This window comes from Erinaceus europaeus, chromosome 3 (assembly GCF_950295315.1).
Source record: "Erinaceus europaeus chromosome 3, mEriEur2.1, whole genome shotgun sequence".
Taxonomy (NCBI): domain Eukaryota; kingdom Metazoa; phylum Chordata; class Mammalia; order Eulipotyphla; family Erinaceidae; genus Erinaceus; species Erinaceus europaeus.
The window spans coordinates 35,242,895-35,256,746 of record NC_080164.1 but is presented as its reverse complement, the minus strand read 5'-3'; the positions used below and the strand labels follow the sequence as shown (position 1 = coordinate 35,256,746).

At 41.4% G+C, this 13,852-nt stretch overlaps 1 protein-coding gene across 2 annotated transcripts in view; it reads left to right on the top strand.

The window, feature by feature from the left end:
- Nucleotides 1-13,852, top strand: part of RNF144A (ring finger protein 144A) — a 171,029-nt gene that overhangs the window by 91,663 nt on the left and 65,514 nt on the right. For both annotated transcript variants that reach the window (XM_016187760.2, XM_060187028.1), the window contains exon 3: nt 1,467-1,612. In XM_016187760.2, coding sequence (XP_016043246.1) covers nt 1,478-1,612 — 135 coding nt within the window. In that variant the 5' untranslated portion in view covers nt 1,467-1,477. The remainder of the gene's footprint in view (nt 1-1,466; nt 1,613-13,852) is intronic.

Sequence of the window (13,852 nt, the reverse complement as noted above, 5' to 3'; positions counted from 1 at the left end):
TTTGCCACTAGTGTACTGTGTAATATTGTCCTGTGTCATTGCCTCTTACAGTTAGTTCCAAAATGGCTTCAAAATCCTTCTGCCCTTGCTCTTTAGTCACACATGTCCCCTCCCTTTTGCTATGCCCTATATACAGGTGCACAGTGTAATAAAATACACACTTATCTATCACAGGTGCATAATAAATGCTGTAAGGCCTAAAAAATGTGTCAAGAGTTCAGAGAGGGGATTTGTATCCATATATGCAAATGATATCATTTAACCTACAGGCTATAATTGTGTGGGCTAGTTGTCAAGCAAAGAGCTAGAGAGGCCTTTCTTTCATTTTTCCTCAAGCAGCAAGGAGTGAAATATGTGATAAATCTAGCATTAGAAAGCATGTGCTATCACAGGCACAAGACCAGGGAACACTCACTGTGATAAGGAATGGAAGAAAAGAATTTGGGATGTGTGTATAGAAGTAAGGGTTCTGGGAGTTGGGCTGTAGCGCAGCGGGTTAAGCGCAGGTGGCGCAAAGCGCAAGGACCGGCATAAGGATCCCGGTTCGAACCCCGGCTCCCCACCTGCAGGGGAGTCGCTTCACAGGCGGTGAAGCAGGTCTGCAGGTGTCTGTTTTTCTCTCCTCCTCTCTGTCTTCCCCTCCTCTCTCCATTTCTCTCTGTCCTATCCAACAACGACATCAACAATAATAACTACAACAATAAAACAACAAGGGCAACAAAAAGGGAATAAATAAATAAAATAAATATTTAAAAAAAACTAAAAAAAAAAGAAGTAAGAGTTCTTTCCATTGATGTTTTCATGAGTCCATTCTGCACAAGCCAAGAGTGGGTGACATTGACCCACATAAGTGAACAAATCTGACTGAGACCAATGACTTCCTAAAGCCTGCATCTTTAAGAATATCTGACAGGATTTAAGGAGAGGCTGTTTGGGCTGTTTCTCAAGGACCAGATAATACTTGAGTGGTGTCAGAGAAAGCTATTTGTGGGAAGTTGACTTGTGTGCCTTCAGAGGGCAAAGAGGAGTGAAGAAGGACTTCATTCAGTTGCTACATTCCCTGGAATGTTTCTCCACAGAAGGAATTGGAGAACAGTTGGATCTAGTCAGTACTCTTGAATGAAAGCTTCTCTTTCTCGGTTGTTCAAGTTTTTGTCCTCTTGTGACAGGTACCTCCATAGTGGAAAGTATCTTATTTGGTACTTTTGGTGAGAAGAAGGGAAGGTGGGGTCAGCATAAGCCATTTTGAAAATTCACATGAGAGTTACTATTAATTGCAAAAAGAATCACTCACAGATCCTGTCAAGAATAAGACTAGAGTTTCTAAGAGGCCTCAGATGAGTTTTTAAAACTCAGACCCTCTTATGCTCACTTCCTGGACCCCCAGCTGCAGGGAAAAGTGAGCCCTGTGTGATTCTGGTGGAGTCCCTGAGGATGCCTGACAGCCTGTGCCTCTCTCTTTTCAGACTGTTCTGCCATGACCACTGCACGTTACCGGCCCACCTGGGACCTGGCCCTAGACCCACTGGTGTCCTGCAAACTCTGTCTTGGGGAGTATCCTGTGGAGCAGATGACAACCATCGCCCAGTGCCAGTGCATCTTCTGTACTCTGGTTGGTCTTTGGGAGAAAAGAGCTGTTTAAAAGAATTTCAGAATGAGCCCTTTGCTTTCACTTGTGTATGTCCTGCAAAATCTGATGCCTCTTGTATAGGAGGCTGTGTTTTCAATCCCCCATGCGGTTATCTGAGGAATCCCTTAGACCAGGTGAACTCCCAAAGTGGCAGATTCCCATCACAGTTGCATATGGTACAAAAAGAAAGCTATCTGGGGATGGGATGGGATACAGAGTTCTGATGGTGGGAATTGTGTGGAGTTGTACCCCTCTTATCCTATGGTTTTTGTCAATATTTCCTTTTTATAAATAAAAATTAAAACAACAACAACAAAACAGCCAGCTCAACAGAATAGTAGAAGCTAGTGACAGAATTTTGAAACCTTTCCAATGGCACACGTTCTCCTTTCTGAAAAGGAAAAGGATCATCAAACCTCACTTTAAATTTAATTGAACACTTACTTACTGAAATTATAACAGCACTGATGTAATGTGTGCATATTGTTAAAATCACCTGCGGTGTCATATTTCATATTAAATTAGAAAATATACATTTTAACATCACATGAACTTTAAATGCCATTAAGATGTACCTAACATCATGGGGGGGTGTTTGCAAATGGTTTATTCTTTTTTTATTTTTAATATTTACTTATTCCTTTTTGTTACCCTTGTTGTTTTATTGTAGTTATTATTGTTGTTATTGATGTTCTTGTTGCTGGATAGGATAGAGAGAAATGGAGAGAGGAGGGGGAAACAGAGAGGGGGAGAGAAAGATAGGCATCTGCAGACCTGCTTCACTGCCTGTGAAGCGATTCCCCTGCAGGTGGGGAGCTGGGGGCTCGAACCGAGATCCTTATGCCTTTTGCACCATGTGCACTTAACCCACCCGGCTCCCAAGGATTTGTGTGTCTATCAGACTTAAGTCACACTCACAAGTTTACCCATTAGAAAAATAATACTTTTTAAAAATTATTTTTGCTTATTTTTTAATAGAGACAGAGGCAGAGGCAGAGAGAGAGGGAAGGAGGGAGGAAGGGAGGGAGGGAGGGAGAGAGAGAGAGAGAGAGAGAGAGAGAGAGAGAGAGAGTCAGAGAGTCAGTGCCGGGATGAGCTTCACTGATGGGAGACAGACGACCAGGGACTCATGGTTGAGCTGTACGCAGTATCTCTTTATTCATGCAGGACGCAGCGCAATCTATACCAAGCTAGACTAAACTATCAACTAACTAAAACAAACAATGTTGTCTTTATATATACTTCCCAAGTAGGGTGTGAACAGGATGTGACACAGAGAGGGTGGAGAGAAAAGTGACTGGTGAAAATCAGGGTGTGACAAGGAGAGGATCAGGGTGTGACAAGGAGAGGGGGGTGAAGCAGGTGAGAATTCTACCACTAAACCACCAATGCCCTGGAGGGAAGGTGGTGCTTTATGTAAATGTAAAAGTAATTTATGTAAATAGACGGCAGTGGTTATGTAAATAGAATACAGTGGTCATGTAAATAGAATGCAGTGTTAAGCAGGGGGGATTTAAACCAAATGAAACATAAGGGGTTTTTAAAAGCAGAATTAGAAGATACCAACAAGTCAGTCCACAGCACCAAAGCTTCTTTCACTGTGGTAGGGGTCTGGACTCAAACCAGAGTCACATGCATAAAAATGTAGGTTTTATTTTCATCTTGTCTTGGTCAATTTTATTTGATTTTTTTTACAATCAAAATAAAGTGACATAAATAAACAAAAAATCCTAGAAGAGAAAAAAAGAACAACTTTATTAAAATGTATGCCCCGCCCCCCAATTGCCTTGTATTCAGATATGTTATACATGAGCTATTTGGACAGCTGTCTTGTGTATTTTAAGCATCTGTACTGTAATATATTAACCGGACAGAATCTCTATCATTTTATTTTTAAATTAATTTTTAAAATTATTTATTGGATAGAGGCAGCCAGAAATCTAGAGGGAATGGGAAGAAATCTAGAGGGAGAGAGACAGAGACATCTTCAGCACTGCTTCACCACTCACAAAGCTACCTCCTGCAGGTAGAGATGAGGCCTCAAACCTGGGTCCTTGTGCATTCTAACGTGCACTCAACCAGGTACACCACCAACCGGCCCTCTCTATCATTCTACACTGGCTGGCCCCGTTCTTCCTTCTTGCTTGCATCTTCCCTTATTTTGTTTGTTTCACAATCTCTTTGCCAATTATTTCCCAAGTTTTAGAGAAAGAGAAAGAGCTCTACAGATATTTAAGTCTACATCTTTTCACTGCTGTTTATGCCCTGGCTTTTTGAGGAATGGAATTCTGTCCTCAAATGCCTTGTCTACTGTAGGAGTCATCACAGCTAATCAGTAAAGGCTCACAAGATTAAGCCTCTGTGAGTTTGTCTCACTGTTCTAGTTGACAGTTTAGAAATGTGCCTCATTAAAGCCCCAGAAAAGTGACTTCAACCTGGAAGACAGGAAGTTGCTTTTGACATTTCTTGAAAATGGGGAAGGATGTGAGGGTGAAGTATAGAGACAGTTCATACAATGGGACTCATTCTCATTTTGAGAGGATAAGCTAGGATATTTGAACATGTCAAGATAGGTTAAATAATTATTTTTGTGAAAATTGCCTCTCTCTTACCCAAGGGGAAGTTTTCCACTGTCTCAGCCAACTGAATAATTAGATTCCCCTCTTTCCATGTGCCATTGGGCTTGACCTTGGTGGCCACAGCTTGTACCCTTATTCTTGAATTCAGTAATCTATTTACCCTGGTCTTCTTACCCAGGCTTTGTATTGTTGCCATTATTATGGTTTTCTGCTTGGAAAGACTCATAGTAAAAAAAATCAGCCCTAATTCGTATCAAACAATATAAGTAAGTTAGTGAGGGTGGAAAGTAGCATTGTTTTCACAAAGAGGTGTTGTTAGGAGTACCAAGAAACAGCTGGACCTTAAAAAAAGAAAAGAAAAAAAAAGAAACAGTTATTGAACATTGAAATGTGAAGTAAAAATCTCCTCATGTCTGCAGCCTACTCAAGTGTGGAGTCAAGGAAGCACCTGTGTGTTGATAGATAGAGTTGGGGAAAGGAGTGCCTGACCTGTGGTCACTTGACTTCCCCTCTGCAGAGGCCTCAGATCCCCCCAGCCCTAGGCAGAGAATGAGGAGAAGCCTGAACTTCTGACTGGAGGAGTTGTAGTTGTCCTCTTACTGGGGGTTGACAGACATCTGGGAAGATAGTGATGAGTGAAGAGAGTAAATTGTGGTGGACTGAATGGACACTACTAGTTAGCTGAATTCTGAAGCAAATCGCTTTCAAGGAAGAGTGGAGAAGAGAAAACATGGTGTTTGGAGTTGGGCCTAACTGTGTTGAGAGAGCAACTCTATTTCTAACCTCAGTAGAGGTCTCCATATTGAACCCCTTCTGTATAATGAACTGACAAATCACTTAGATTCAAATAGAAGAAAGGAAAGTACACCTGCCATGAAGCCATATTAGGCAGAATCAACTTCCTTCTCATTTTGCTTCTAAGTTTGGACCGTGGACTGCAGAGATTAAAAAGAACTTCAAAAAACTTTTCTAAATGTCTATTTCTGAAGAATATTTACTCTGAGCGATGCACTCAAAATAATTTTCTGTTTGTGGTTTAGTGAATTTGCTGAACGTTTCTTGCTACATCCATCTTGGTGTGCTTTCTACTGTGTAAGAAAACAGAACAGACAAAAAGTCCACTGACAAATCCACAGTTAGAGGCAAACCTTGACTTAGCCTGCATTTCTCAAGTTTATTTGAACAGTATTAGTGTATGAGTTACTAACATGATACCTCCATGACACTTGTGTTGGGTGGACTTTGTTTGCTTGGAGGGTTTAGGTTTAGTTCAGAGATTGTGAAGAGCCTGTGCAATGGATGGGGAGGGATCTGTGGAACGTGACTTAAACAGGGGAGCAGTGGACTGAATGAAGGAGTAGAGTGGTTGAAGCAACCTCCTGATCTTGTGCATGTTTTAAGTTCTTTATGCCTGACTTTGGGGACTTGGAGATGGTTGAAGAGTATTACTGGGTAGCTCAAGGAGCTCCCTTTCTGCTGAAGTATAACACTGAAAAAAGGCCAAATGTGAAATTGATGATTTCTATACAGAACCAGTGAAATGAAGCAGCAGTTCTTGATGTGAGGTACCAATGCAATATGGGGGTAGAGAGAAAGGGTTGTTGACTGTCCAAATAAAGCAGTTTTGATACTACCAGGGGCCCAATCCATTTTCATATGTCAGTGTGTGAGATGTTTTGTGTTGGTCTCTGCCTGTGTGTGTCATGATCTGTTAGATTCCCTATGGTCCTAAATCTAAGATATTCAAGACTCTAGCTAAAATAGAACACACAAAGGCCTTTTGGTCTCCCCTATATTTGTATACTTTCTATTTTATTGCTACTAGACAGCTACTAGAGTTTGAGGTGATAGTCTTATTCCAATGATAAGGGAAGCAGGAAATCCCCCAAAATGAAGTGTCATAGTTTCTACCACCAATGGGTCTTTGCTGATCAATCAGTGTAATAATGTCTGTTTTTCTGTTAGTCCTTAAAGAAAGTCTGGTGAAAATAATTTTTAACCAGGGAGATTAAATTAGCCAAGTAAAATACACAGATATACATTTTTTCTTTGAGCTTGAATTATATCTCTTCTGATATTATTTAATAAGAATTTTGCCACTAGAATTTTGATGAAAGGGTTTTGATGACTATACCTGAAAATTTGTTGCTAAAATATTTAGTTTTTATTGGGCATTTTCTTTTCTCAAAGACTCTGTAGGGGTAGCAATAGTAAAATTGATGTTTAGCTATTGAAAGAAGGAAATGGGGCTGTGGGGTTAATGAATTTTCACAACTAAACATAGTCCTTAGAGTTTAGGCCCAGGACTCTGTTCTGCCTTCACATCCTGCTCTACATTTTTTCAGCAAGTCTTTTAACTGATCCAAATCCTGATTTCTTCATTTCTGCAGTATGAGCAATCTTTTAAACAAATTGGATGAAGAAATATATCCAAAGCACTGAACTGTAGTTGGTCTGGTTATAAGAAAGGCAACTTTTCTTTGCTTCCAATCCATTGCTGAGGTCACCCCCCTTACCCCAGGATGCTGTGACATGCTTCTTTGACCCCCAACTTCTGACTACTTTGCCTTTAATTGCTTCATATAGAAATTAAGCTACATGATGCTGAGCCTTAATGCTCACGTCTCATCAACTTTGTTTTGTGTAGGCTCACTGTAGGTGTTGATGCACTCTACTTTCTAGTTTTTGTTGAAATCCTGTCTTGTACCAAGTGCCCTTTAATCTTACATAGGTAAGGTTAAAGATGACAATTCCTATTTTCTCTGACCCAGTCATGAAGAGGAGAGATGGTCTGGTTCTTGCCATTTGTAGTGGGCAGAGCTGAATTTGCAGTTTTAAGCCAAGGCACATGATAGCATGGGGAGGGAACAACGAGTTCATTCTCACTGGCAGGCTGCAGGGGTTCATTTGACCTAGCACTGAAAGAAAGCAGGATGAATAGCTAGAGGAAGTGTCATGTGATGGGGCCAAATTGGAAGCATTTGTTCATGTTCACACTAGTTTCTGTAGCATACCAGTGCTGTAATTGGCCAGGTGTGAAGCAATGCTTGGATAGTGATGTGCAGAGAGCAGGGTGCACCTGCAGACCTACTTCAATGCCTGTGAAGTGGCCCTCTGCAGGTGGGGAGCTGGGGGCTGGAACCAGGATCCTTATGGTCCTTGTGCTTTGTGCCATGTGTGCTTAACCTGCTACTGCCTGACTCCCCAGACCAGTTTTTCTATATGGCACTATTAATAGCTGTAGTTTGAACTTTGGGAGAAAGAACTGTAAGTCTCTTGGCTATTTGTAGGATAACTGTATGTTTTCTGTTGATCTCAACCTGAGAATAATGATGCCATGGACTAGAAATGTCTAGGAGTACTCATCTGAACCCCAGTGACTGTCCTCTAGATAGTTTCCTTTTTAATCCAAAATTGCCACTGAACCAACATTTGGGTAAGCCCTTTAGTAATAATCATATCGGGAATGACGGGAATGACATAGTGAGGTCATGGGGAGAGAGTGTTTGCAACTGGGATCTTGTTTTATTTTTTTGGGGGGTGTGGTGGGGTGGGGTGAGTGGGGGAGTGCGGAGTTAACAGGTAAGCTTTATAAGTATTTAAACCTTGACAGAGGAATAAAAAAAAGAAGAAAAGAAAAAAATACACACCAAAAATGGTCCAATTGGTCATTATTTAAGCTCTTAAGGACCCTCAAAGGAGCCTGATAGAGGCAAACTGACTATCTAGTTCAACGGCAGTTTTGTCTTTATTCAGATTAGATTCATGTGAAGTAGATGCCCCAGCATCAAAAGTTAAGTCAGGCACTTATACTAAAGAAAGAGGAGTCATCTGTTAGGATTTACATCACACTGAAGTATTAAAAAGTAGGAAACCTTGGCTAGGTCTTCTACCATCCTTTCTAATTTCCTTAGCCAGTGAAGGAGCAAGTTGGACTCATCAGTCTCTCAGCCTGAAGACTTCTCTGTCTTTTGCTATTTGCCAACCCCACTGCCACTACCATTCTTGTATTCATTAAGATTCTTCATGTGCATGTGCTGAAAAACTCTGCTCTAGAAGGTTTAATCAAAGGAAGCTGTTTGGAGTTCAGCCTCCTCCTCATGACCCCATGGCAAGCCCAGAAGATTTTAGTGCCAGAGTCTTCTAAGTTCAGTAGCAGAATGAGCTGCCAGGACTCCAGGGTGCTCTTCCTCACACAAGAACTGATATCTATTTTTTAAATTTACATATACCATAGAAGTTAATATGCTATTAGAGAATGTCACATATGGTAATTTACATATCTGTAAACATTTGATGTTTCGAAGGCTTCATACCTTTTGTTTCCTTTTTTTTTTTATTGTTGTTGCTAATGATGTCATCATTGTTAGATAGGACAGAGAGAAATGGAGAGAGGAGGGGAAGACAGAGAGGGGGAGAGAAAGATAGACACTTGCAGACCTGCTTCACTGCCTGTGAAGGGCTCCCCTACAGGTGGGAAGTCGGGGGCTCAAACTTGGATCCTTATGCTGGTCCTTGTGCTTCACGCCACGTGTACTTAACCCGCTGTGCTACTGCCCAACTCCCCAATGATGGCTTCATTCCTTAAAGGTATTTCCTCTTAATGGTGCCTGCAGCTCTGCCTCACTCCAGGTCAAGGGTAACTCTGGCAGTCTTTAGAATGGGGAATGGTGCCCAGAATCACAGATCCAGTCACACAGTTTGTCTAGAGTTTTAGGTGTCAGAGTTCTTGCGCTGAATATTAGTAGAAGACTGCTTTGAGTTCTTTGATGTGTCAGATATTACCTGTGAAAGACTGATGCATTTTATTTCTGAAAGCTGCCATAACGAAATAGCTTAACTGGGAGCTGATAACACATTTTTTTGCAGATTAGAAGTCTGAAATTAAGGCACCAGCAGGGCAGTGCTACCTGTGAAATTTAAGAGCCTTCTTGTCCTCTTCTCAGTCACTGGTAGCTACCAGTAATCCTTGGAAACTCCCCATTCGTGGCATCATCTCCATGTGTGTGTTCATGCCACTCCTGTACTTGTAAAGACCAAGACATAATGAATTAGGGGGCAACCTTACTTTGATTTGACTTTATCTTAACAAATTGCAGTTTCAGGGTCTCCATTTCTGAATAAGTCCTTTATCTATCTATCTATCTATCTATCTATCTATCTATCTATCTATCTATCTATCTATCTATCCATCTATCTATTATGTCCACATTCTGAGGTTCTGGGAGTGAAGGCTTCATATCATTTGGAGAGACACAATTTAACTGAGCACACTTGTTATGAATTCTCCAACTCTTCATAGTATAAAGTATGTCCCAAATATGGATGATGGTGGTTTCTGGGTGCAATGAACAAGTAATAGTCACCATTACTTGACACACAGGGTAAACTACACAACAGTATCCTGGACCCCTTGCTATAGACTGTCATAACATACAAGGACAACATCTGACATGGCAGCCTGGGTATCTGGAAAAGTTAGCCAAGAGCCCTGAACCTTCACTGCTTCTCACTTCCCAGTTACCAGACATTCCCCTCTGGGGATCCTGCTGATAGTTGTTATTGTTATTGATGTCGTCATTGTTAGAGAGGATAGAGAGAAATGGCAAGAGGAAGGGAAGACAGAGAGGGGGAGAGAAAGATAGATACCTGCAGACTTGCTTCACTGCCTTTGAAGGGCTTCCCTACAGGTGGGAAGTCGGGGGCACTTGCTATTGGCAAGTGCTTCTCTGTCTCCATGACCTGGACCCAGACCACCCTCCTTCTTTGTGTACTGTTCTTGGCAGCTCTAACCAAACCCTCTTAAATAATTGCTTAAGTAATTGTGGTGGCACTCCTGATTGAGTACACACTTTACAATCCACAATGACCCAGGTCCAAGCAAGCCCTCAGCCCCTAGCTGCAGTGGGAAACTTCACTAGCTGTGAAACAGTGCTGCAGAGGTCTCCGTTTCTCTCTTCCTCTTTCCCCTCCTCATCTCAATTGCTCTCAGTCCTATCAAATAAATAAATAAAATAAAATAAAACCTAATCATTTCTTATCCTTCAGGGCTCTGCAGGTAGACCAGGAAGTTACATGGGCTGTGGATTTAGGAATTTGTCTCTCTTACAAATTCTTCTGTCTCCAATAATAGTGTGAAAGAAGATGCTGACTCCTGGGAAGAGCTTTGCTGAAAATTTTGACAAAGAGCTTCTTCCCCTACTTTCTCTTTTCTCATTTTTGTTCTCTTTACTCTCCACCCCCATATTGACCTTGATGCTTCCTTCTGGGATAGACCTATCAAAGTCCTTCCTTCCTATTTATTTAGTCTTCAGGGTTATCGCTGGTGCTTGGTGCCTGAACTACGAATGCCCTGCTCCTGGCGGCCATCTTTTTTCCATTGTTGTTGTTGCTGCTGTTGGATAGGATAGAGAAAAATTGAGAGAGGAGGGGAAGACAGAGAGGGGAAGAGAAAGATGGACCTGTTTCACCAGTTATGAAGCAACCCCCTTCAGGTGGGGAGCCAGAAGCTTGAACCAGGATCCTTGCGCCAGTCCTTAGGCTTTGCACTATGTGTGCTTAACCCAGTGCACTACGCCCAGCTCCCTCAAAGTCCTTCCTATTCAAGTTAGGGTCTTGGGAGCTTACCCCTTTACTGTCACAATTCCAAATGCCTATGCTCACCACTCTTCCGATGCCTTCTTATAAGGTAAACAATAAATAAATAAATCTTGGCTTTTTTTTTCATGTGACAAGTTTCTGTCTTCTGGAAAATTGAGACAACTTAGCTTCCTTAAGCTAACATAATAAAGTATTCCTCTAGCAGTAAATAACTGTCAGGTGTAACTAATTCTGATAAATTGCACAGAAAGTCAGATTATAGCACACTTAGGCACTCACACTCATCATATATTTATACTTCCAACCCTATCTCATGCTTACCTTCCTCAGTTCACACTTAGGTCCTGTGCAGTCACATATAGACATACACCTATCCCACCTACAGGTAGGGTCCAACCCAAAGTGTATCTTTTATTTCTATATTTGTGACCATCTCAACTTAGCCCATTAGCTTAGCCACTCTTGCATTTAATTTCATACGTCTTGTGTAGATTCTAGAGACCTTAGTGTTTGATGCTATTTATGTTAATACCTTACTGCCATAACTGCATCTGTCTTGTATTATACTGAGGGAAGGCTTGTTGTGATCAAGGTTTAGGTTAGTTAAAAAATTCTCTCCCCTTAGGGAGTCGGGCGTAGCTCAGCGGGTTAAGCGCAGGTGGCACAAAGCACAAAGATTGGCATAAGGATCCCGGTTTGAGCCCCCAGCTCCCCACCTGCAGGGGAGTTGCTTCACAGGTGGTGAAGCAGGTCTGCAGGTGTCTATCTTTCTCTCCCCCTCTCTGTCTTCCCCTCCTCTCTCCATTTCTCTCTGTTCTATCCAACAACAATGACAGCAATAACAACAACAACAATAAACAAGGGCAACAAAAGGGATAAATAAAATAAATAAATAAATGTAAAAAAAATTCTCTCCCCTCACCCCCTCTCATTTTGTGGGTATACCTGCTTAATAGATAGAATATGTGATTGACACACAGTGACACTCTTATCATTTGACACAGCTTGTCTAGAAGCATGTGAGTTAACAGAACATACTCCCTATAGAGGAGAAATTGGCCTATCTCTCCAGAATCCCTTCTGTCTCTAATCTGGTTAGCATTACTTATTGATTAAATTAGAGAAGAAACTTGGGTCATTCTTGAGCCTCTTAGAAAAAGTAGAAAGCAGAGATTTAGTTTCCATTTTTGCCTCCTCTGTGACTAACAAGAGTGGATGGTAAAGACCTAGTCCTCAAGGATACCCTAGTCCCTATCCCTCAAGGATACTAGTGTTGGACCTTCCTAGGATCTTTCTGATTATACGTTCTCCATCAACTCTCAGTCTCATCCTGCACCCAGTTCCTTGGATTCAGCTATCATTAAAGCCTCTTCCTCTTGCTGAGACCATGACCCGTTTCTGAAAATCAGGCAATTCAAGAAAAAAAAGACTGATTCTTCCATTTGTTATTAGGGAAGTTGACTACATATGCTGGACTCCCCCAAGGAGCTTGTGTGTGTCGAGTTGTTTTTAGATTGATGTACGTTGTAGCTGTGTCCAGGAGGCAGGTAGCACTAGCTCAGCTGCTTTGCTTAAGTGAGAGTTAGTGTGTATTCTCTCTGGGGACTTCTCTGCTGAAATGGATATGTGTTATTAGCCAAGCATTTTGTTTTTCTGTGTATATCCCAGTCATCCATCCATCCATCACCATCTGTCTAACATATAGCATCGACTGATTGATACCTTGCTACTTACCGTCACTCAGGCACAGAGGAGAAGAAGATAAGTACTGATAATTTTTATTTTCAAAGGCTGTCATCTAACAGAGGGGGAATATAAACAGATAATCGATTATTGATGACTGTAGAAATGCCAAGCGAGACAGTGGAGGTGTTATCAGCAATGCTATGGTTAGCCAGAGCTCTAGAAAGCTTTTTTCTGCTTCCCAGGCTTATCTTTTTCCCTGTTTTGGAGAAATAGAGGATCAGAGAAGTGAAGTTTCTTGCTTGAATTGATAATCTGCTAAGGAGGGATTCAAACCCAGACCTGAAATTCCAAATCCAGATCTTACTCTTTAAATACTTTTTGCCGGAGGCTCACTGCCATTATTGGGGCCTTTCTACATGAAATGCTTACAATTTTTACATCTCTGATAAACATACACTAAAACAACTTTGAGCACAGTTTCTGGGAGTTATCACCTGCTATTAGTATCATCAGTAATGAATGGGACTTCAAGTGATAAAACAGAAAATAATATAAGCTCAGTGTAGTTTTTTGGGCAAAACAGATATGCCTCTGTGTTCTTTCTCTTTGGCAGGAAATTTCTCACATATTGAAGGTATATTAGCAGATCAGTAATACTGTCTTCTCATCCGTGGACCAGGGTTACAAAGAATTGGAAGGCACAATGGAAAATGAAATGCCTGGAAAATTCTGAGGCTGCTGACACTTCCCTCACTTTTCCCTCCACTTGTGGAGCAGATCTGCTTTTTCTTGGAATGTCTTTTCTTCTCTGGGAAGCCTTCCTTACCCTAGCTGGGTGAACTCCTGCAATGGCCCCTCCTAGATCATGATACATACTGTATCAGGACTAAGTCTGCCTCTTTCTACATTGCTAGGTGTGGGGGAACTTTGCACTGTCTTCACACACATATAAAAATGCTCTCTGGGGTAGATTTTTCTAGTTTAAAGTATCTCCAATTCTTTGTTCTAAGAAAATTTTATGAGGAAACAGAAAAACATTAAGTGATCCTACTTACATAAAAGTTCTTAATTGGACCTTTAACCCACCTGCATGTTAGCTGTGGGGCTCAGGTAAAAATAAAGTTTGGGCCCCTTGGAATATACCTAAAATAGACTTCCTTACTTTTTCCAAAATGGAGACCCTAAATATCACCTGCTATATTCTTACCTTTAGGTTCCTGATTATTAAACAGTTTATTCTGCTTTACATCTTAATGCTTTTCAGCTACCAAATTGCAGATGCCACCATGATACCAATGTGACTTCCCTGGGCAGACGACCTCACCAATGTATCCTGGAACCCCACTTCCTGAGAGCC